Source organism: Dreissena polymorpha, chromosome 16 (assembly GCF_020536995.1).
Source record: "Dreissena polymorpha isolate Duluth1 chromosome 16, UMN_Dpol_1.0, whole genome shotgun sequence".
NCBI classification, from domain to species: Eukaryota; Metazoa; Mollusca; class Bivalvia; order Myida; family Dreissenidae; genus Dreissena; species Dreissena polymorpha.
This window is the reverse complement of record NC_068370.1, coordinates 12,003,329-12,028,292: the sequence shown is the minus strand read 5'-3', so window position 1 is coordinate 12,028,292 and position 24,964 is coordinate 12,003,329. Positions and strand designations below refer to the sequence as shown.

At 35.0% G+C, this 24,964-nt stretch overlaps 2 protein-coding genes across 3 annotated transcripts in view; one reads left to right on the top strand and one right to left on the bottom strand.

The window, feature by feature from the left end:
* The first annotated feature begins 275 nt into the window (after window positions 1-275).
* LOC127861373 (prolactin regulatory element-binding protein-like) lies at window positions 276-15,377 on the top strand. 2 transcript variants are annotated; one of them, XM_052399771.1, is made up of 9 exons: window positions 276-416; window positions 5,865-6,057; window positions 6,699-6,949; window positions 8,447-8,530; window positions 8,889-9,004; window positions 10,756-10,932; window positions 11,404-11,476; window positions 13,634-13,793; window positions 14,491-15,377. In XM_052399771.1, the coding sequence occupies exons 1-9, from the start codon at window positions 285-287 to the stop codon at window positions 14,574-14,576; spliced, it is 1,272 nt and encodes a 423-aa protein (XP_052255731.1). In that variant the 5' UTR covers window positions 276-284; the 3' UTR covers window positions 14,577-15,377. The 2 variants fall into 2 exon arrangements, with proteins under 2 accessions (XP_052255731.1, XP_052255732.1); XM_052399772.1 differs by lacking the exon at window positions 276-416 and adding an exon at window positions 3,898-4,574.
* A 3,063-nt stretch (window positions 15,378-18,440) lies between these two features.
* Window positions 18,441-24,964, bottom strand: part of LOC127861666 (uncharacterized peptidase C1-like protein F26E4.3) — a 42,695-nt gene continuing 36,171 nt past the window's right edge. Inside the window, exons 7-11 of the mRNA XM_052400354.1 lie at window positions 24,292-24,454; window positions 22,922-22,967; window positions 21,700-21,826; window positions 20,406-20,448; window positions 18,441-20,061 (exon numbers count right to left, since the gene is read on the bottom strand). Coding sequence (XP_052256314.1) covers window positions 19,804-20,061; window positions 20,406-20,448; window positions 21,700-21,826; window positions 22,922-22,967; window positions 24,292-24,454 — 637 coding nt within the window. The 3' untranslated portion in view covers window positions 18,441-19,803. The remainder of the gene's footprint in view (window positions 20,062-20,405; window positions 20,449-21,699; window positions 21,827-22,921; window positions 22,968-24,291; window positions 24,455-24,964) is intronic.

Sequence of the window (24,964 nt, the reverse complement as noted above, 5' to 3'; positions counted from 1 at the left end):
TTAACCAAGAGCGCAATTAAGTTAAGGTTAATTAAAATACTCACAATAATGACATCAACCGTGCGATACAAATGGGAATAAATATAACGAGTTGCATACATTATTGTTTGCCATTATTACTTTTTTTAAATTCAGATGGTTAAAAGAAGTCGAACAGTTTAGCATTTAAACATTGCCAAGTCCAAATTGATCTTATTTGCAACTTTGAGTCGGTGTAACCGCAATTAACAAGTGTTTTTTAACCTTTTGTTACTTTTATAATCAAGCCTGTCAAATTTGCCAACATGGCTCCGAAAACGGGAATGTTGCTAGCAAAATCTGATTTTCCGATGTATACTGTAAAATCTTTAGATGAAAGACATTTTCTCGTTGCTGGTGGTGGTGGGCAAGCAAAGACCGGAGTAGCAAATTCAATTGTAAGCGCGTCTTATTGTTGGCTGGTCTCAAACAGTTGACATCTGTCTAAATGATGCCTGTGTACTTACTACTTTTGCTTAAGTTAAGCCTCAATTAGTCATTGTCGGCTCAGGAACTACTTAAAAATGTCGCGGTTGCACATATGTATAATACAAAGCACCCCGTTGATGGGAAATAGGCTTAAAGGTGACCGGCCATACAGAGTGGAAATTGTTAGTATATTCATGTAATGATGTACACTACGCGACCCGTGATTTTTGCCGCGATTCTCGCATCACCGCAATCGATGCAACGTGACAAATCGCAGTGTTTCTGAGCGACAAGAAAATTTGGGTGATGTCTCCGCGACCGTCGCGCGATGTATCTCGCTGTTGCGCAATCAGCGCGAATCAGCGCAAATCACCGCGTACCGCCGTGATTCCCCTTTTTAAGCGATTTTCATTGAGGGTAACAATACATTACATGTAACATATATGTATACACTTACATTAAACATTGCAATAATAAAGCTTTTGTTGTTGTTGTATACAATGGGCGTATTATCTTAAATACTCCTGTTCCAACACGAACTTGATGAAGTAATGTCGGAAGCTTTAACGGCTCCAAATTAATATAACAGCGCAGAATGATCATGCAATAATTATTGAACATAACATGTAAACATTATTTAACTAATTGCATTAGCAGAATGTTTATTAACACTTACAATCAATTATATTCCAGGCCCGAATACACTACCACTGTTCAAATTCCATATTGTTGCCATATACATGTAGCGTAGCACTGTGTAAATTGAAAGTTGCATAGTGTTTCGTCAATGGTCGGTTATAAATACCTTGTTTCTCTATACATGGTATTTGAATTAGACGAAACTAATAATTTGGTAATTTACGAGAAATATGGTATAAGTTTTCCTTTTAAACTTTGATCTTACCTTGTGTGTTTATTGACGGTGTTAATTATGTTAATACTTATTTTTGCATTTCATTAAGAATTATAACGTATAGCCCTTCTTTAAACAGTGTTTAGCAAAATATTTGCGCCTTAAGGCAAGGAAAATTGTTTAAGTAACAATTTCATTTAAAGTTTAAATGTAATCGGTAGATTACATCTAATTATTTGGACTAGATTATGCTATACTTATTTATTTTCTGTTTCAGACTCCAATGCGGATAACTCGTGTTACTCGCGTTACTTTCCGAGCGTTGTACATACATTCACAATGCTTGATAAGCCGGAAATCGGAAAAACATTACTGTTCTATTTTTAAGTACATGTTATTATGATATTGTGTTATATATTATGTTGTTATTACATCATTGCCTATATATTAAAGCCATTAAATATTGTGTTTGTTTTGCTGAAAAAAACGAGTATATCAACGTAAAACTAAGCATTCGCAAAGTTAAATAAATATGATGATGTATAATTTACATGCATTTTTCTGGGTTTTCACGTCCAAAACAAAAAAACCTCAACATTTGATTATTTATTGTGACTGCCCAGCGGGTGATAGTGTTTATTCTAGTGTCTAAATGGCATTCTTTGTACGTGTTCAAACTGTGAAAAGATGTGACAATCACAGAAACAACATGATTGCGCTGCCAATTAAGTGCGATAATGGATCAAAGGGCATTTACAAAAAATAACAGTTTGTATATATTTTTTTGCGTTTACTCGGATGGTCTCTCACGACAAAAAAACTATACACGTCAAGGTATTATGTTTTACTTCTATCAGTAACGATACGGATACGGCGTGTTTGATTTGATATGACTTTAAAAGAAATATCAAACTTTTGGCGATATAACTGTTTTAAAAATACCAAAGAAACATTTAACCGAAATCAACAGAATTCAATGTTCTCTGCGCTACGCAGTTTGTATAAAAAAATCAATACTTGCACACTCTTTACCTTGACCTTGTACATTGCCGCATAATTTTCGCGCTCTTTTGTCGGAAAATATACATGATGGCTATATTGGAAGCATTTGTAAACGTCGTGCTAACATTAAAACATTGGAAGTGTGTTTCGGATTATAAATTATTATTCTCATTTGGGAATTTAACGGAACATTAATTCATATGGTATAATTGTTTTGAATTGTATATTAATTTGTTACAACGCTTTACGTGTCGAAAAAATGTTTTGATAATATTATGCATTAATAGCACAATTTCCAGGAGGAAAACGTTTTTTACATGAAGGCGTATGACGCAATAAAACGTTTTTTGTAAGATCGTATTGCATTCGATCTAAATTGAAATACGCTCGTCCAATGAAAGCTGTGTTCCACATTATGCACTATACTCTTTACACTTCTTAAAAATGACGTAGTCATATAGTTGTGTTAATGAAATTCTCAAACATATTTACCGACATAAATGTTTAAGATTATTTTTCGGTAGTGATGTTGCAATTGTGTTGGATTATTTGATAATTGTGAACATTAGAAAAGCGTTATGTATACAGTTATCGATACGATTCGGTTTATATGCATGAATTGGCGAATCATCGATGTCAACGATATCGACTGCTATCACGGCGAATTGCGGCGAATCGCAGCGAATCATCACAACATTGAGGGGATTTAGCGCGAAGATTATCTTGCTCTCGCGCGACGTCGGAGTGACGAGTCACGTGAAATTGCGGTGATTTTCCACCCAAAAAGCAAAATGCCCGCCTTGACTTCGCAAATTAGGCAAAAAACACGGGTCGCGTAGTGTATCTTTGGTAGTAGCCTGTAACAGAGTAGTCTCACGGTTCTTAAGGAGTATTCACTTGCGTCTAGAAACTATCTTCATATATCAGATAAATAATTTAAAAGACAATCATATTCAAATTAACTTTATTGGATGATTGCCTTTTTCTGTACCCCAGTTACTTTGTAATACACATTTTACTTAAAAGCTTCAATGAACTTAAAAAATCCTGATTACAAGACTAGGTAATATGATTATAGGTGTTACCTAATTTACGGGCAAAAGCTTAATTATTTTAAAGCTATTTAAAAATGACAGTGTGATTGTAATAACATTAAAAATTATACTCACAACTCATCTTGCAGGCTGCGCATGTTGTGTTTGAAAACTGGTTGTGAGCCCTGGTCTATGGTGAGGCTGAAATTGGAAACACACAACTTAGAACATTAAGGATAATACTAAAGTTTGGTTTAATAAAAAATAAATAGTAAGACGTTTTCAAGTATTAATATATACAACTGAATTACATGAGTATGAAATTAAATGTTGAAATTTCTATATCATAAATACATGAATACGTGAAGTTTCTTGACTACCAGTACTTTGAATAACACAAATGTGGATTGGAATAAAGAAATTATGTGAAATTTGTTAATTATTTGGATAATTATACCAATTTATATTTAAGTTGGTTGTTGTTATTTAGTTCTCAATTATAATTCATAAATAAACCTTTTTTTTTAAATAAAATATACCAAGACCAGGAGCTCTCAACAGGACAGTTCTTCCCTCAATATCTGCTGCAGACGAATACCAAAAATGCACCGCTCGCGACCGGAATTAGGGAATACACACCGGATGCTGGATTTCGGTATTGTTATTTTCGCAGTGGTGACCTCCCTTTAAATTTAAGACCTCTAAACATCGCTGGGGTTAATGATTTTAACAAAAACGGCTTTTTAAATATATATTTTTATTAATTTATGAGGATAATAATAAAAATAAGGTGCAGAATTGAACGAATAAAATAAATTCGAGACTAATCTTATTCGATTAATTGCGTCGGGATTTAGGCAATACATTTTAGACGGGTTATATTTCTGAACATTATGTTTGGAAAAAGTGAACGCGAAATTTAGTATAGCAGTCTTTGGTATTTGGCTTATTCCCGTAAAGGCGTTAGGCCGGGAAACAGGAAAACAGGAAGAAAAACAAAAAATCGCATTTTGCGTTGAACAACATATAATACAATAACATAGAGTACGATTCGCTACACAATAATCACTGCCATGACGTATTATTTCTTGAGGAATGCATCTACGTGTCATGTAGCGTTTGTCGAAGTGCCTATGTTGCTCCAGCGGTCTTTGATTTTCCATCGCGAAAATAGATGACAGCAGGAATTATTTTACTTGATAGCCTATAAGGAATTATTTGACTTGATAGCCTATAAGGTAATGTCTCTCTGTATTTCAGAAAATTTATACAAATAAACGGTCAACGCCCGCTTCAAAGGCTTTTGCCCGTATTAAACTTATAATAAGAAATAATAAAAATTAATGGTGTATATTTATAGTCTGCAATATTTCTCCCACCAAACTGCCCCTAATGATCTTCAATATCCCCCTAAACAGGCTTTTTGTGCTTTTTTTGCTCTTTTTTGAATCAACCACATGTAAAAAAAAATCTAAGAATTGACTTCACTATGCCCCTATGCCCGTATGAGTAAAAAAACAATAATATATTATGTACTTTCATGCATATGCCAATATGTCAATGATATGAGTGTGTTTTTTTCCTTTATACTCATACTTGATGGTTCTTTTCTTAAACACTTAGATAATTCAATGCACATAATTTATTATTTACATTTTGTATACAATATTTAAAAGTGGCAAATTGTTACAAGATATATGTATCATATAACCCAAATCATCACTTCTCCTTAATTTCTTCCCACTTCTCCTTAACAAAAGACATGGGAGAAGTGACCTCTCAAAAATGTGACACTAGACTGACCCTTGTCCTGTAACCCACTGTTTGCCACACCTTGATTATGTTTGTATTATTATATGTGATTCCTGAATTAGAATGAATAAAGATGTGTGTTTTCCCAATGTCAACTTTCACCTTACCCCCAGGAGATTGTTAAAAACTTAATTGATATTACAGTGTAGTCTTTGAATGATTTTCAGGAAACGTCAGCTTTACAAGCCCCAAAATTTAAAATTGCTAAAATTCATCTGAACTTGCTCAACGGGGACAAAAAATTTTACTGATAAAGAAATTGTAATTTAAAAAAAAATCATCTGTTTAGTACCTTCCCTTTTGGCAGTCAGGAATTTTGTCATCTTGCCCAAATCAATATATTCTCATCACAGCCTTTTGGCATTTGGGCCAGTTTAAAAGCAGTACATGTAAGTGAAATAATGTATTTTTGTAAATTTTTGCAAGCAAAACAATACAATAATCATGATGTATTGACATAAAAAAGATTAGTGTATGATTCAAAGAACACGATGTGTATTGACATAAAAATATTAGTGTATGATTCAAAGAACACGATGTGATGTGTAATGACATAAAAATATTAGTGTATGATTCAAAGAACACGAGTCATAATCTCATAACTGCTTTAGTTTTTCATGTCTTTGTCTCAGTAAAGCAAACTTTAGTTGGCACGAGTGCTATGAAGTAAATTAAATTGCATTAAACGTTCTGATGCATGTACTTCTTTTTGATAGGAAATATACGAATTAAGAGCAACAGAAGATGGATACATGGCAAGCAGTGTGTGTCGTCATGATGTGGGTCCCCAGGCTCCCATGAACAGCGCTTGTGCCTTTGATGGACGAAACCATTTGTTAGCTGCTGGCATGGATGATGAATGCCATCTGTTCTCAATAAAATATAAAGTCATTAGCCCTTCTAAGAAAGGTACTGTGCAAAATTTACTTTTTATACCCCCGGTAGGGTGGCATATAGCAGTTGAACTGTCTGTGCGTCAGTCCGTCTGTGCGTCCGTCCGAAAACTTTAACATTGGCCATAACTTTTGCAATATTGAAGATAGCAACTTGATATTTGGCATGCATGTGTATCTCATGGAGCTGCACATTTTGAGTGGTGAAAGGTCATCCTTCAAGGTCAAAGGTAAAAAAACAAATCCAAGGGAAGTAATAAGCTTTAAAGGGAGATAATTATCTGTATCTGCAAAATGATACAAAAATGAAAATAAATCAAAGCGGCGCAGTAGGGGGCATTGTGTTTTGAATGTTTTGTCAATTTATCATATAGAATGGCTTTGATTTTCTCGATAGGTCAAGTATATTATAGAATTTCAGGTCAGTGAACCTGTCTGTAAGTAATAAATAGGATATTATAGGTTCTGTACATGATTCAAAGGTTTAAAAATTCCATAAATGACTATAACTGCTTAACAGTAAAAAAACAAGAAGTCACACAATTTAGAGAAACGTGATGTTTGCTTCAGAGAAATGTTATTATACAGTTGCTTACTTTAACCACATGATTGTAAACAGGTGTTCAGCCTTTGTTTTTTTTCATATCTTTTTTTCAGACCAAAAGACAACAATAGACTCTTTAAAAAGAAGAAATCAACCTGATGATAAAAGTGAGACACAACCTAATGGAACAGACACAAACACTGAGTCGGATAGTGCCAAGCATATCTCGTTTGAAGTTCTTAATTTACGGACAGTAACAACAGATTTTTTAAAAGGCGGAGGTTTTCAGAAGTGTGTTCAGTTTAGTCCTGATAGAAGCATTCTGGCCACAGGAGGCGGGGATGGACATCTCAGGGTGTGGAAGGTACATGGGCTGCTTTTATGAAGAATTAAAGGCTTTTAAATGAGTTGGTCTGTTGGTCCCTTTGTTGGTTGGTTTTGTTGGTTTGTTTAAGGGATTTTGTGGGTGTATTTTTTGTTTGTGTTGTTTGTATTGGTTGGTTTGTAGGCTTTTTTCGCATACATAAAAAGTTAGTGGAACAAACTTCTAAAAATGTTTCAATCCATTAAATTGAAACTGAAAATGTGTAAGCACAATTTAGTAAAGATTAGAAAACATAATTTTCCATCACAATCCACATATTTCTGAGTTAAAGAACATAATAACTCAAAATCAACCAATATTTCGTACAATATTTAAAAAAATAAAGTTGACTCATACAAAATCAATGTTTCCTATAGCAATAGCCAAAATTTAAACGGTAGACGTGGTCTGGTAACAAAGATTTAACAAGAAACAAAATGCTCGTTTATATTTTTTGTGCAACAATATATTTCATGTGAATTTCCGGCTACGATATCTGAACATTTTCAGGCGAATGCGACATTGGCTTCAGGCAGCTTTGGGAGCACGATGTAGTTCTCATGAGTTTTTTTATGTGTGAACTTAATTTTTTTAAATGTACGAAATATTCGTTTACATTGAGTGTTAATGAGCTTTAAATGGCACTTGGACTAAGTCATTTTTTATGCTGAACATGTTGAAACTTTGAGGAGCCACCTACTTTTATATATTTTAAGGTATTAAATTGGAACTTGAAATATGCCGTCACCATAAAATGTAGATAGGCTTTCATACGCAGTGATCAACACTTTCCTGCGTTTTGTTGACTTGTTGTGCAAAACACATTTTTCATGAGTTATGTGCCCTTGAACATGGCCCATTCTATGGCAGAGGCATAAAATATTCTAAGCTTTCACATTTCTCAAGTGATTCAATTAAAAATTAAAATATGTCATTACCATCAAGTGTAAATATGCAAGACTCAATTTGGATGTGCAATCAACCATATGCTATGGAGTTATGTGCGCTTCAATGTAGCCTTTTTATGATAAAGGCATACAATTGTCTAAGTTTTTAGACTTTCACATTTCAAAGGCAGTTTAATTCAAACTTACAACATGTTATATCCATGAATTGCACATGTACGTGAGTCAATTTTCACAGGCAGTGATCCATTTATTTCTGTGTTAAAACTTGAAATAAGCCTAATAGCCATTGGCAGTGCTGATAATCATATGACGAAGCAGTGTGGGTATAGTTTTAGTCACGTTTGTGACTAAGGTCTTGTAAAACTTATTCTTAAATTGAATTTTTAACTTAAGTTCAAACTTTCTGAAAACTAAAATTAAAACTTATGTTTGAACTTCTACATGACAAATAATAAGCCTTTATACTCACACATTTTGGTTGCAGCTTTTGTGTTAATGTCTTTGAAATTGCTTTTTAACTGTCTTTTTTTGTCAACATGTTATATGACTGTTATTTGTCAAGTGTCTATTTTATTGATGGGGTTTTCAGGTCGACGATTTTACAAAACTTCACGACATTGAAGCTCATAAAACAGAAATAGATGACATAGCATTTTGTCCAAAGGGTAAAAGGGTAAGTTTTTAACTGTTAAGGAATTTCTAGATATTGAAAAACACTTTATACAAGAAAAATGTCAGTGGTATGTTGTAAAGAATTAAAAGAGGATAAGACAAATAAAATATTTGAACACATCTTTTATTAGACTTTAACAATAAAGTTCAGAGAAAATGACAACCTATTGTAACTAAACATGTTAGTAATCAATATCGAGTGCTTTTGAAAGAAAATACTTGTTCAACTAATCAATTGATATCTCATTTGTCAGAACATTGACAAGAAATATTATCTCTGTTTGTTGTTGTGAAGAAATACTACAGAACATGTGCTGTATTTTATCCCAGTATTAGTTTTTGTTCCTGTTTTCTCATAGATAGTCACAGTATCACGTGGCAACACGTTCTCTGTGTGGAACACTGCTGATGGCAAGAGGCACATGGATGTGGAATGGCCAGGCAAGGCAGGCATGCATAGGTTCAGGGCCTGCAGGTACACGCACCTTCTAGTTGCATCAATGTGTCTATGTAACATGTGCTTTACATCAATGTGTCCATGTAACATGTGCTTTACATCAATGTGTCCATGTAACATGTGCTTTACATCAATGTGTCCATGTAACATGTGCTTTACATCAATGTGTCCATGTAACATGTGCTTTACATCAATGTGTCCATGTAACATGTGCTTTACATCAATGTGTCCATGTAACATGTGCTTTACATCAATGTGTCCATGTAACATGTGCTTTACATCAATGTGTCCATGTAACATGTGCTTTACATCAATGTGTCCATGTAACATGTGCTTTACATCAATGTGTCCATGTAACATGTGCTTTACATCAATGTGTCCATGTAACATGTGCTTTACATCAATGTGTCCATGTAACATGTGCTTTACATCAATGTGTCCATGTAACATGTGCTTTACATTAATGTGTCCATGTAACATGTGCTTTACATCAACTCTAAATTGAGTCTTGCTCTGGGAAAATGAAGCCTTATGCATGTATAAAAAGTGTCGTGCCTAATTAGCCTTAGCAGACAACAATTCACCTTTGGCAGGGGATAAACTGTCTTTGATAGCTTTATGCTATACCACCGCAAACAAAGTTTGCAATATGGTTTATAGGTTGTCATGATGTTATTTGGAGTGAACCTCTTCCGCATTTCATAAGGTAATGAATTTATTTGAACTTTGATATCACCATGAAGTATAGATATGCAAGACACGCTTTTCATGTGCAGTGATCTACACATTATTGTCACCTGCCGGTGAAACCGGAGGGGACATGGTTTGCGCTCTGTCTGTCAGTCAGTCTGTCACACTTTTCTGGATTCTGCAATCCTTTAAAAGTTCTTCATATATTTTTCATGAAACTTGAAGCACAGACAATATGGACATTATGCACATCATTTCATTTTGTTCCTACGTCAAGAATTCTGGTTGCTATGGCAACAAATATATTTTTTTTTAAATCTGAAAATGGTTGAGTTTCACCTTTAGGGGTCTTGGCAATAGTCTTGTTGAGTTATGTCCCCTTGTGGTTACCATGTGTCCAGCATCCATCATCTTGTGTGGTTCATTGTGCATTGTCAACCTTTAGTTAAATAACACTTTAAAGGCCACTTATTTTCCAATGTTAATGAAAAAAGATCATTATGTTTATTTTTACAATTGCTATGCTGAGTTCCAACTTTGGTGATATGACATGCGTCCTAATCTAAGTCAACAGGTTAAATCTTAGAAAGACCATGTTAATACTCCAGAAGCCACTTAAATAACTTAATCTTAATAAACTTGGTCATAAGTTTATCTTAACATAACTAGGCTGAGTTTAAATCTGGTTTATGTTTGTCAAAAAATAAGGTCACGAGGGAACCGAGTTGTGAAGGCCTTTGCAAACAGTTTGGATCCAGATGAGACGCCACAGAACGTGGCGTCTCATCTGGATCCAAACTGTTTGCTATTCTGATAGTATTCTTTGAAAAAAAAATCGAAGAAAATGCTATATTTAGAAATTCAGCAGACGACATTTAAGCAGACGACGAATTTCCCAGCATGCAAAGGGTTAAATCTTAGACTTTGAATCTGGATCACAATGCTCTATTCAAGTATGAGCAAATGTACAATTATGTAATATTTTCCATCTTAAGTAATATAACTGTTGTCAATATAAACCATTCTTGAATAAAAAAAGTCAGCTGAGTGGCATCATATGGTGCCTATTGTGGTTACAGATTTGGTGTGCGAGATGGGAGCTTAGAGAAGGGACACAACCTGTACACCATTAACATTCCTGTGCAGCGTAGCAGCAAACCAGACCCGTGCTTCCTGGCCCAGTGGGATGGCGAGACGTTCAAGCCACGTCTTATCATGAACGCTGGAACTGAGGTCCTCTCAGCCATGGCCGTCAGGTTGGCGTAATTTTTACAGTGATTGCCAATAAGTTCCAATTCTAAATTGAAATTGAAACACGTTATAGCTTCACTAGAAAGAGACCCAGTTTATATTTTCCAAAACGCTTGTCTTGTCAGTTTGGTATTTCTTCAGGGATTGCTTTTTTAATTGTTTTTATGATTTCTGTTTGTTATTTTTATGAGAGATTTATTAACATGATTTATTTCTAGAGCTATCATTAATTTTCTTTAATAATTAAATTTTTGAACCATGGATGAATATTTCAGTTATTTTAATATTTTTTGCATTGCCATTTGACAGATACTAAAAAGTGAACTCTTGGTTTAAGCCCTAATTCACTTGTAGACAAGAATGAACACTTACTTAGGATAAGTTCTCAAATAGACCTGGAATTGACATAGGATTTTATTTCACTTTGCCATCCTGTTGACTGTTGAAAACAATTGTTTAACCTTTTGTTGTTTCAGTCCAGATGGTGTGTATGTTGGAGTTGGGATGATGTCAGGCAGTGTGGCAGTGTACATCTCATTCAGTCTCCAGGTATGGGCTTAACTGAGCCTATATCAGGGAAAACTGGGCTTGATACATGTGTGTTAAGTGTTGTTCAAGACTAGCCTGTGCAGTCTCCCAAGGCTAATCAGTGATGACACTTTGGTTTTTATGAAATGCTTTGTTTAACGGAAGTCCCTTCTAAACAAAAATCCAGTTAAGGCTGAAAGTGTAGAATCTGATGGGCCTGTATGGACTGCACTAGGCCATTCTGGGACTACACTTTACACACATGTATTAAGCCCAGTTTTCTCAGAACAAGACTCTATTCAGTAACAAAGATTACTTGGTGTATAATCTTGAGAACACAAATGACTTTCAAGGTCAAAGTAGGATGCAGGCAACTTTATTGCCCTGTAATAACCATATTTGCTATAATGAAATGATATGTATAAGATGTGTCATTGGATAAGATAGCTCATTGATCATTTTCTTGACAATAAAACCCAATGCTCTTTAAGTTTCAAGTGATAGGCATTCTTCAAGATGTGCTGATATTTCACATTCAGAAATTTGTTCAATGCCATTTATAAAATGGTCCATGCTGTGTAAATAAGGGGTTTGATGCATGTTTATTAAGTGCTGTCCGTGATGATATTTTTCGTTTAAAGAAAGTCTCTTTTTAGAAAAAATCAAGTTTAGGCAGAAAGTGTCGTCCCTGATTACCATGTGCAGACTGCACAGGCTTATTTGGGAAGACATTCTACGCACATGCATTTAACAACTTTTTCACAGAGCCTGTCTCAGATATTTTACATGTGATAATACCCCTCTCCCTTGCTTCAAAGAAGAGTTTTTATGCTCCCCCAAAATTTTTGGGAGGAGCATATAGTCGCTGCTTTGTCATTCCGTGCGTCCGTCCATGCACAATTTTTGTCCGGGCTATTTCTCAGCAATTAATGACCGGATTTCAATTAAACTTTATTGGAAGCTTCACTACCAACAGGAGATGTGCATATAATCAGCCATTTATGGTCGGATTATTTTTCACAGAGTTATGGCTCTTTGAAATTTTCCATTAACTGTACATATAGTGCAATTCTTGTCCGGGCTATTTCTCAGCCACTAAAGACTGGAATTCAATGAAACTTTATGGGAAGCTTCACTACCAAGAGGAGATGTGCATATTATCAGCCGGTTCTCATCAGATGATTTATCACAGAGTTATGGCCCTTTGAAATTTTTCCATTGTACATATAGTGCAATTCTTGTCCGAGCTATTTCTCAGCAACTTATTACGATATTCAATGAAACTTTATTGGAAGCTTCACTACCAACAGGAGACGTGCATATTATCAGCCGGTTATGGTCGGATGATTTTTCACAGAGTTATGGCCCTTTGAAATTTTCTATAAACTGTACATATAATGCAATTCTTGTCCGGGCTATTTCTTTCCAACTACTGACTGGAATTCAATGAAGCTTTATGGGAAGCTTAACTACCTTGAGGAGATGCGCATGTTATTTGTGGGTTCTGGTTAGATGATATATTTAGAGAGTTATGGCCCTTTGAAATTTTTAAGATGCTAAACCATCCATCGTATTATTTTGTCCAAAGTTATGCCCCTCAAGACGTTTCCTTTTATCTGAATATATAGTGTAATATTGTGGGAAAAAAAATCTTTGGGGAGCATCACCCGTCTCCGACGGTTTCTTGTTTGTTTTGAAATATTAATGAACACCTGTCTGTTCATAGAAGCACCTTTTAAGTAGCAGCCCTGTCCAAAAAAGTTCTTGCACACTTTTCATTATAATTATAACAAAAACGTACATGTATTTCTTGATATGATATGAAGATATGCAGTAGAAATTTATTTTATCCTTTCTTCAAAATTGCTAATGTATGTTTATCGCAACTTACTTCAACATCCATTATGTGGCATTTAAGGATAGTCACACTTCATGTGCTAAACTAGGTATTGTTGGATAATTCTTCCTGTTGGGGCAGCTAGCACAGGCTAATCAGGGATGATTTTTTTCGCTAAGAATAGATTTTCATTTAGAAGAGACTTCCTTTGAACAAAATATTTCATAAATGCAGACTGCACAAGTAAATCTTGGAGGATGCTGCATGCACATGGATTAAGCACCATTTTCCCAGAGAGTGGCCCATATAATAATTCCTGCTTGTTTTGTTCCCTCTCTCAGAAATTGTACTACGTGAAGGAGGCCCACAACATCTTCGTGACAGGGTTGTCGTTCCTGCCGGTGTCGGAGAGCGTGGCTGCTGTCAGTGACGCCCAGGACTTCAGCCTGCTCAGCATCTCCGCTGACAACACTGTACGCCTGCACCAGGAGCCTACCAGAGGTGAGACTTGGAGAGAATACCGTACCTGCTCTAGATTTCTCTCGTGAAACTTATTCAATCTGAAAGTTTTGAATGAATTTTGTGCATGTAAAATAGGGACAGTGAGTCATTTGTTATCATTATTGTGCCAATAATCGTTATGCAATCTATTATTTCAAACACCAATTATGTCCAGTTTTTATACATCCGCCATGCTAATGTTAATGGTAATGTTTATAGTGAGAGTATAAGTTGCCCTCACCACCCATAATAGTTCAGGCAATATATGATTCTTAAATAAATCGGCACAAATTATCATTATATCAAGAAGTCTTGTTGCTAGAAAACAGCAGTTTTGCTTGTTAAAGGTCAAGGTCACATTTGACACTTGAAATTATGATTAGTTCTTTTATGGTAATTGTGATTTTATGTGAACATCAGTTCTGTATCTTTTTAGCTAATTTGCACAATTGTTATCATTTCAAGACTTCATGTTGTATGCACCAGCTATGGTGCAGGCTTGAAGGTCGTTGTCTTAATTGTGAAATGATATATGTGTGGAGAAACAGTCTGGCCCATTATGCTTGGTTAACTGTTCACATTGAGTCCGTCACTCATTTCTGTGTCATATCAGGGTAAGGAGGTAATTCATTATGATGTCATTGTAAACATGCATGTAAATGCTCTAAAACTGTGTGATGGCCTTGTGTCATTTCAGCTTCCTACAGTGCAGTTGTTCTCATAGTGGGGTTGCTGTTCATGATAGCTGCATTCTTCTGGATATTGGCTCACACGGGGTTATGACCTCTGGGAATTCATGATAGACCTTTTCTTTATATGATGTCCAAGAAATATGCATGGCAAGTAGCACAGTGCTTTCTGATAAGATGCAAAAATTGTATTGCTTCAAAATTTCTGAAGAAAGATGTAAATGAGATTGTGATTAGTTGTCATTTTAGTGAGAATTTAGAATTGAAAAGATGGTTATTGATTGTTAATAATTGGAATTTTGTAAATAATTTTTGATTGGTTGTTATTGAACATGATATACCGGTATCTGTACAGATATAAGTGGGGTTAGTTTTTCTGAAAATATTTTTTTCTTCACAATATGATGTTAGCAACGCTAATGCAATTATCGATACATAAACCGGTATTTGGGGTCTGTAATATGTTTTTGTTCTATGTTTTCAATTTTGTGGAATGTGAATCAACACTCAGTTTTCTGAGCCAACAAAGTTTGTTTCTGCCTAAAATTATAAGGACTAATGCAAATATCATACTCTTATTAAGTAGAAACTGTTCTCTACAAGCCATGCGAAAGACTTTCCTCCAACATATCTGATAAAATTTGCTGAGGTCCAATAATATCTCCAAAACTGTCGGACACGAGAAATTGACGGACCTTGTGTCCGACAATAAAAAACAATATGTAAAACTTTGGTTTAAAATGAACACAACACTAGGAATATGTAATTAAATAACTGTTTCACGTTTCTTTTACTTCGATAAATTTTTTAACTTTAAAATAAAATGAATTCGAACGGCAATCTTTGCTAGTACATAACAAACTCCAAGCGCAATTCTAAAATTACAGCTGCCGCTTAGAACATATGTACAGAGTAACGTCGAGATATAACGAGAATATTAATACCACATAAACACTAAACACGTTCTTTCTGGTATGGCTGGAAAGTGAACAGCAATTAAAAGTAAACAAAAGTCACAAAGGGTATGCAACGGGGAAAAATACCTGTTTCAACACGAACGTGGCCATATTGATCATCACTATGAGAGTACTAGTGTTTTATATTTCTGTATAAAATTACTTGTAACGTATACACACAATTTTCTTCACTTTTAACTGAAAGTTGTACCATATGTTTTCATACAATAGGTTTAAATTAAGTTTTAATTTTATTGTATTTAGAATTGTTAAATATTGTGAACGTCATAATAATAATAATAAAATCAATAAATTTTATTTTATTTTGTTTGGTCAAAGAAGAACGAGGTCCAGTAAAAAGCCGCTTATGTCCGAAAATTTTATAAGTTTTTATTTTATATCGCACTTTATGTCCTGTAAGATTTTTTTGTCTTTCGCATGGGTTAGTTGTCTATATTTATTTATTTCAGGACCACTTTTGTAAGTCTAACCAGGTCTTGGTATATATTTTTAACATTTGAAATATCAGTATATATCAATTGAACTCTTTTTGGCTCACCTGAGCACAATGTGCTAATGGTGAGCTTTTGTGATCGCCCTTTGTCAGCCATCTGTCGTGCGTTGTGCGGCGTCAACATTTGCCTTGTTAACACTTTTGAAGCCACATTTATTGTCCCTTATTCATGAAATTTGTTCAGAAGATTTTTGCCTATGATATCTTTGGCGAGTTTGATCATGGTTTCAATTGGTTGAAAAAACATTACCACCCTAAATTCACATTTATTGTCCACTCTTCATGAAACATGGTCAGAACATTTGTTTTAATGATGTATTGGATGAGTTTGAAAATGGTTTCGGTTGCTTGAAAAACATGGCTGCCAGGGGGAGGGGCATTTCTCCTTATATGGCAATATATAGCTATAGTAAAACTTTGTTAACACTCTAGAGGCCACATTTATTGTCAGATCTTCATGAAACATGGTCAGAAGATTTGTCTCAATGATATCTTGGAAAGGTTTGAAAATGGTTTTGGTTGAAAAACATGGCTGCCAGGAGGGGGGCATTTTTCCTTATATGGCTATAGTAAAAACTTGATCACACTCTAAAAGTCACATTTAATGTCCAGTCTTCATGAAACTTGGTCAGAACATTGTTTAAATGATATCTTGTATGAGATTAAAAATGGTTCTGGACTGTTGAAAAACATGGTGGCCAGGGGGTGGTAAATGTATCCTTTTATGGCTATATTAAAACCTTGTTAGCACTCTGAAAGTTACATTTATAGTTCACTCCTCATGAAACTTGGTCAGAACATTTGTTCTAATTATAGCTTGGGCTGCACATAACAGGTTAGTTCATTTGTATCTCAGGTGAGAGACTTTGGGCCTTTGAGGCCCTCTTGTTTATTTAATTTCTTACAAAGACACTTAGTTGTGAGGCCTTCATATAATTGAATATTGGCTGGTTATTCAAGTCGTTCTAAGTTAAAGAGTGGAAACCCAGAGTTTCCTCTTGCCTGCTGGGACAATGGCATACCCCAGTTGTAGAAATGAAATTTACTTAAAAGCCCACTGGCAAATATGTTATTGATAGGTGCTTCTGGGACTAAGAATTATTTTACAGATTGCAATGTTAATCTACAGATGTTAAACCAATGTAAAATGATGATTTATTTATTATTTTTACATTAAGGATATCTGCTGTATTCATTATATAAAATGGGATTATAAATTACAATGGTTAAATTTAATTTTGTCAATTGTTACTCAGATATGATTATTGCGAATAAAATATGCACATTCATTAAACTAGAAATGTTTCTATAATTGCAGTCATTGTGCTTTGTATTTAGCTTATCCTTGGTTGTGGTGATAAACGCTATGAAGGTCACATTTATTGACTAATTTTCGTGAAACTTGGTTACAAAATTTGTGACAATAATATCTCAGCCAAAGTTTGAAACTGGGTCACTTGGGGTAAAAACAAGATCACTGTCATAAATTAAAAAAAAGCTTGTTAACATACTCTAGGCCACATTAATTTACCAAACTTCATGAAAAAGTGTCAAAAGATTTGTTCCATTGAAATCTCGTGTGGGGTTGAAAACTGGGTCAGTAGGTCAAATTAATAAAAAGGTTTTTAACACTCTGGAAACCACATTTATTGCCCAATCTTCTGGAAAGTTATGTTTTGACCAACTAATGATTTTATGAATATTGTTTGGAATAAGTTTTTTTGTTGTTATGATATATGGAATGGGTTTAAAAATGATTGAAGTGTCTTCAAAAGCATGTCTGCCACGTATTGGGGGACGTTTTCTTTTTAAGTCTATTCTGAAAACTTGTGAACGCTAATTCCTTCTTAGAACATTCTAGTTCCTTGAGTTCTTTGGTGAGCGTCTTCAGGCATTTAGACCTCTTGTCCCAATACATTAATTAACTTTTTATCCTAATCCACGTAAGCAAACCTTTAAATTTACAGTATTAACCCATTTATGCCTAGTGGACTCTCCCATCCGTCTAAATTGAATCAATTTATTTCCAAAATTAGTGATGTCTAGTATATTTATTTCTATGTATATTTAGAATATTTCTTACAGAAATTCCTTTAAGCAAACAGCGCAGACCCTGATGAGATGCCGCATCATGCGGCGTCTCATCTGGGTCTACGCTGTTTGCCAAGGCCTTTTTTCTAGAAGCTAGGCATAAATGGGTTAATTAATCATTATCTAATGGAGCAAAGAAATTACTGTAGCCAAATGATAAGGGTCTGTGTGTATTCATCATGGTCTTGGTATAGACTATTTGATAGCTCTGGACATTCCAAATGGCCTTCTTTAACTTTCTTGTGTCTTGTTCAAGTCGTATACATGTATAATTATGTACAACATATGTTTGTTGATGCAATTCCTTTATGCTAGTGTCAGAAATATTTTTAATTGTACCAGGGGATGTATATTATTCCTGATGCATGTCGCACATGTAAAGAAAGATGTACGCATGCACTATTTATTAATTTATTTGTTACATATTACATTTGTTGCATATATACATGTATGTATGTAATGCATTAATAACTAAATAAAATATAATAAGCTATAAAACAGTCAGTATTTTCTATCATTTTTCGGCTCATCAACATTTTCCAGTTTTCAGAAATATATTTTCCAAGATTCCAAGAGCTTTTCTGGAATCCAAAATGAAAACGAGTTCCAGGGGATATTCATGGGAAAATCTTAGGAAGTGCTTAATGGATGGACCATTGTAATCCCTTTACAAAATAATGACTATGTCGGATAACGCCTAACAAATATATTTTCTCCTATTATCAAAATGGTTTTATACCTCCTTAATCTTCCACAATCAAGGCCACTTAGGTAACATCGGAAAAGTGCTTACCGTAACATGTACGCGACAAGGAAAAAAAGTGGAATAAGGAACAAAAAATATGACATTAATTGCTTAAAAGGGTAGTTGCAATTAAGTGTGAACGTTACATTTGATAAAAAAATATGGTAAAAAGCTTGTTAAAATGCGTTTAACTGTTTGAAGATTTCTGAAAGAACGAGTTAAATGAAAACACGCGATCAGAGATTAAACCTGAACAAATTGATCACATATTCGTCAGATTTGCCGCACATAAAATTCGTCAAATGCCATACCCGTATGCACATTTTTATTGCGACCGCATGGTCCATTGTTCCCCACAACCGTATTTTTAAGCAGAGTTTTTTGTAATTGTGTGTGTCACTTTGTAATTACACATATTATACGACATATACTGTTTATTTTTTATTAAACAGTTAATAAGACAAAATGGCATATTTAACAAGCTAAATGCGGTAGGCAGAATGTTTATTAAATATTTTCACATTTTGACGCATTGCGCTCGCCGCTGATTATAAGAAAAATGGAATAAAATATTTTTATATGAATTGCTCCTTTGTTCCATTGCACAACTGATCACTGTTTTGTGGCCTTTACTAAGCTTCATTGCAATAACAAATATTCACTACTAAAAACTTTTGCTCAATCAGCACTCTTTGCTTCTAATTGCTTGTGATTACACTAAAATCGCTTTCTCGCCATTAATTGGGGGTAAACTGGATGCGACCATTTGAATACATTATTTGGTTAGTTAAAAAGCTTTCCCTTACTTGAGTTTCCGACCACGAAGATAATGCTTTATTTAGAATCATATTGGGTACACACTGGATTTATGTTTCAGTTTCGTTGAAAATGATGTTATGTAACTCTGTCATCTGACAACATTATAAATCAGGAATTAAGGTATGATAGTTCTCGTTTAGTAATGACGGCATGAATTGCCATTTGTATTGTCTTGAACCAAGCCGTATGCAGATTTTCACTTCTGCTTTTTGTGATTGTTCCGTCGCCTGCGATGACGTCTCAAGTGTCGTCTGCCCCTACTTCTGCCCTGTTCAGTGCTCACGCGTACGCGTTCTGCGCGGAATAAGTTGAGCAGTTCCCGTAGCTCCATGTCCGCTTCCACCTTACCCCAGACACCGAGCACGAAGGACTCGATCTCGCACTCGTTTGACCCCCTCTCGATCCGGAAGTAGCCACCTTCGCCCCAGGCCGTTCCCCACGAGTTTGCACATAGCTGCAGACAAAGGTAAAATCTCGGGACTTCATTCCTCAATGTTATGTTATGTTCTTTGTTTTATTTACGGTTTAATTAAGTTTATACGTAATTTCTTTTCTGGTTAACAATAACAATACTTTTGCTTTACTCAATATAAATAATTATGTGCGATAATGAAGATAGGAAATTGAAGAAAATGATATAAATTATGTTAATATCTGAAAAACGACTTTACTGAGACCATGATAACGCTCGCTATCTGAATAATATTTTTGGCAAAATATGTATGCAAATATGAAAGTATTTTCTACTAATACATTCCCCACCATATTGTCTATTTTATTCATTTGATCACAGCTTACCCAGTATTTCACGAGTCGCTGACCTATAACTTCCTCGCCCCACCTGAAAACGTAAGAGCATGATGACCGTGTAACATTAACACTTTCGTGTCATTTATGATCAACAACAGACAGACAGACAGAATGTTTTATTGACGTAAACTTTAAAGTTTTTTGTCATTCACAAATAGTTAGTCATACATCTACCTATACTTATATATATTTAATAATACATTATTTTTCTGTGATTTTACACAAATAACAAAGTATGCAACTGTCATAAAGAGTTTTGTCCGACTAAATAATGATTTAAAAATTTAATATAAATAATAAATTCTACAAACACGTCTTTGCAAATTACAAAATATGCAACTACAATACTAACGTTTTTCGCGACATATATATATATATATATATATAATTTAATTATTAAATTGTACATAAAATTTGGATGGTGAAACCATAAACATAGTACAAAAGTAAAAATGAGTTATGCAGCGTTTTGTTAGAAAAACAAGTACGTGATAAATAAATTGAATTGAAATGTTAGAAAGTACAAATATTTGTGCTGATTTTTATGCATCTATACTATTAGAGACACGCTCGCTTAACATACAGACAATGAATAGAATGAATTGAATTGTTTAATTTCACAGAAATGTCGGAGGATGAAAACCATCAACAAAATACAGTTATTAGAACGTTATAAAAGAGGAGTTGGTAAGAAAAAACAAACAAATCACTTACAGATGAAGAGTAATAGATGAATTAACATTTGAACAACTATGTCCAGGGTGAGATATGTTGGGACATGTGTTAAGGCTATACATATACACTTTCTCAGGTTTTTCATTTGTTTTTGTTTGACGTACCCATTATTTCAACACATTTAAACATACTTGTTTTTTTTATAGTAGTACATCGATGCTTTGATACACTCTTCACAGTGAATGAAGGCTGGGCATATCATAATGAAGTCCTCGTCTTCAATATCTCTGACATTACATTTTGTGTACAAGCGCTGACGTCTTTCTATATTGTTATGTCTACCTGTTTCAATGGCTTATTTATTGGACGAAATTCGTACATGTGAGCGGCAAATTCGCATGCAATTTCTTTGGCAAATACTACAGATAAGGCTCGAATTCCAACGTGCATTTAAATAATTTGTAGGTCATTAATGAGCTGCTATTATTAATTGAGTTGTACCAAAATTGTTTAAAAACATCTGCATGTAGGCGTCAACTAGATGAAAGAAAGGTTACAGAAGATATCAATATGTCGACAAAAAACAAACTCTGACAAGAGAACACACCCGGTGATCCGGACGGAATGGTACAGCCTTCTATCGTCCTCACGGGAGGCGGAGACCGAGCCCGTGCGCGAGTACTTGTAAACCCCAGAGCGGTACATGAAGAAGTCGTCCTGAGCACGGAACGTCGCTGTGGCAAGACACAATCATAGCTGTTTACATGAACAGGACAGTGTATGAGTGCATGTAGTCAAAGCAATTCAGTGTAAATAACGGCTATATCCCGCAAAGATTCTTTCAACTTGAAGCTGTAGCCTTGACTTAGGGCCCTGTGATATCGGCTCATGACTTTTCCTTCCTTTTACTAAATCAGATTAGTCTTGTATGGGAATTCCACAATTGTTTTGGGATATTCAAAGACGATACGAAAGAAATAATGCTAAACGTATGAACTTCAAGTGTTGAGCCGGCTACTCGTTCCTCCTGCACATCGTCTCAATACCCAATTATTGTACCAATTTGATGAAAATACTTCAAGGGGTAAAGAAGATCATAATGGGGACACGAACATGACTCAAAACTCAAATTGTAGAGATTAAATTGCGAACTTGACTTTGAGCAAGCGTAACTGAATAATGCCTGAGTGACTTTTGTCTTCTCCATGTTTAACCACGTTACATGAAAATCCTTTATCGAGTATAGGAGCTTTGGACCGGACACGAAAATAGCGGCTCAAACTTATGACCTTGAAGTATAACCTTGATATTGAGCCGATGTGAATGATCACTGGTTCCACACATCGTGTTAATGACTTTAACATATTTTGCCTAGTTTCATGAACATGTTTCAAATGTTTAAAGAGAAATTGAGCTTGCACGAAAACGAGCCTTAAACGTTTGACATGAAGAATGACCTTAACCCTGAGCCGACATGAATCACTCATGGCCTCTATTCATTGCCTAAATTCCCTTCATTTTTGTGGAACGTTTAATGAAAAGGCTGAAAAAGATGTAGGAGATAAGAAGCGGACACGAACATGTTAAGGACAGACTGAGAGACGGACGGACTTACGGACGCTGGGCCTTTCTATAAGCCACGTCCGCTTTGCGTTGGAGAATTAAAATGACAAAATTAAGCCATCGATAACTTGTATTAGGGACAGCCAACGCTCCGAATAGGACTTGTTTTATACTATTTATGCCTATGTAGCGATTCACGTGCTATATATGTGGTATTTAATGTTCACCATATAATTGTTGAGACCTTCAAACAAAAAGATGTGTACCTTGTACTGGTCCATTCATTTGTATTTCCGACATAATATCCTTTTCCTGAAAATAAATATATCAAAATACTGTCATAGGCTGTTTTATTATTTAAAAAAAAATAATTTTATGTTGACCCAGTTTAAATAATGATAAAATAAATTATAATAACTTTGGTTTTTATTTCTTAATAAAAAACGGAACATGTGAACAGAGTTTTAACAACAGTATTTCGAACTATTCCTATACTCATCTCAGTTCATACAGTAGCGGAATAAACCACTTTATAACTAAACACTAAACATTTATAGAAAACGAAGCAAGGTGAAATAATAATGATAATAATTGCATTCCTATCAGGAAGTCATTACTTTAACCTTCTTATAATTCCAACGCCCCGTCGAAGAAGTAGGGCTATATGGCTTGGCATTTGTCTGTTGGTCGGTCTGTTTATCGGTGTGTAGAAGTTTTGTTCTTTTAGCTTCATGTACAGCCATGCATTGTGCCAGATTAGCCTGTTCAGTCCACACAGGATTATCATTGACGACACTTTCCGCTTTTATAACATTTTTCGTTTAAATGAAGTCTCTTCGTAGCAAAAATCCAGTTTAGGCGGAAAGTATCGTCCCTGCTTAGCCTGTGCGGACTGCACAGGCTAATCTGGGACGACACTTTTCACACATGCATTATGCCCAGTTTTCTCAGAACGCGACTCATATGACAATTTGTATAGTGGTTATTGCAAAGAAAGGGAAGAGGATAAATCCATTTCTTCATTTCATCGGATATAATGTAAAGGTCACATGGTCATGTAACCGGAAATTTGTGTTGTCAGTTTTAAAAAGAAAAACCAAACTTTTTCACATGCGATCGTGCAATTTGTATATTTGTTACATGGGCGGACATGAAACGACGCATTTAGTTGTCATGTTCACCAGGTCGAAGATCAAGGTCAAGCAAGTAATGTGTCTCTTCGTGATGTACAGAGAATGCGTTGACCCCCGATAATCTAAGAGTGTATACATATACTTTGAGGTAAACATGTCAATGGTAAAGGTAGCAAAGGATCGTAACAGGAAATTCGTTCCCAAGCAATAACTTGAGGATAATTTGATCTATGATCATGCAAATTGATTTAGTGGTTACTTTGGTGGAAAGACGGTATTTCGCAAATGTATTTTTTATATTGCTTCATTGCTGAGAGTTGATTACCCCGGTATATGTCGCTAAATACCAGTACTATAGATAGCATAAATCATTCAAGAGCTGTTCGTTAATAGTCTGTATAGTTTAGAATGTCAGTATGGGAGAAGTCAATCGTTAAAATAAATTGATAGTTCCTGTATCCAATATAAGGACGAAATTACGATTTATGACACGCGGCGGTTACCGAGGATGAGATTCTGTATGGGGGCGTAGCCTGATAAATAAGCTTTTCACGGCTCTGTCGCCCGGCCGGGCACAAGCGATCCCGCTGCAGGTCCCGTGCAAGACATGTGCCGGTATTTCCGGTTGCACCACTGGTGTAGGGGTAGCATGCCTCCGTCGTCACCCTGGTAAATACAGGCCGTACTAATTTACATACACAACTTAAAAACTATATAACAAACCACAATCCCAACCTCAAAAAAGTGAAAAAAAAGCATCATACTTGAACTCTTAAAATGCAAACGTTCCATTTTGTACGCCAATTGGCTTTTTAACACTAAATGTTTCTCCTTTTATGCATTAACCTATTCTCCTTTTTGCCCAATTTTTAGTACGCCTTTTAAGCGTTATAATGCCTTTTTTAGCGTAATTACGCCTTTTGTAGCGTTAATACGCCATTTTAAGCGTTTTAACGCCTTTATTCGGGTTTGCACGCCTTAAAATTTGGATTAATAACCCTTTTTAACGTTAGTTCGATTTTTTACACAGGAGGAAATTCTGTGGTTTATAGCGTTATTACGCGTTTATTAGCGTTTTATTTTATGCTTTCCGGTGGTTTGTAGAGAAATATCAGTGAATTTCAAACAGTGAAAATTATCAGTGAAAATTATCGATTATTTTCACTGTTTACTGTG

Coding starts and splice junctions, on each gene's coding strand:
- LOC127861373 (XM_052399771.1), top strand. CDS start 285: ATGGCTCCGAAAACGGGAATGTTGCTAGCAAAATCTGATTTTCCGATG. Junction 6,058..6,698: donor CATTAGCCCTTCTAAGAAAG/GTACTGTGCAAA, acceptor TCTTTTTTTCAG/ACCAAAAGACAACAATAGAC. Junction 9,005..10,755: donor CATAGGTTCAGGGCCTGCAG/GTACACGCACCT, acceptor TTGTGGTTACAG/ATTTGGTGTGCGAGATGGGA.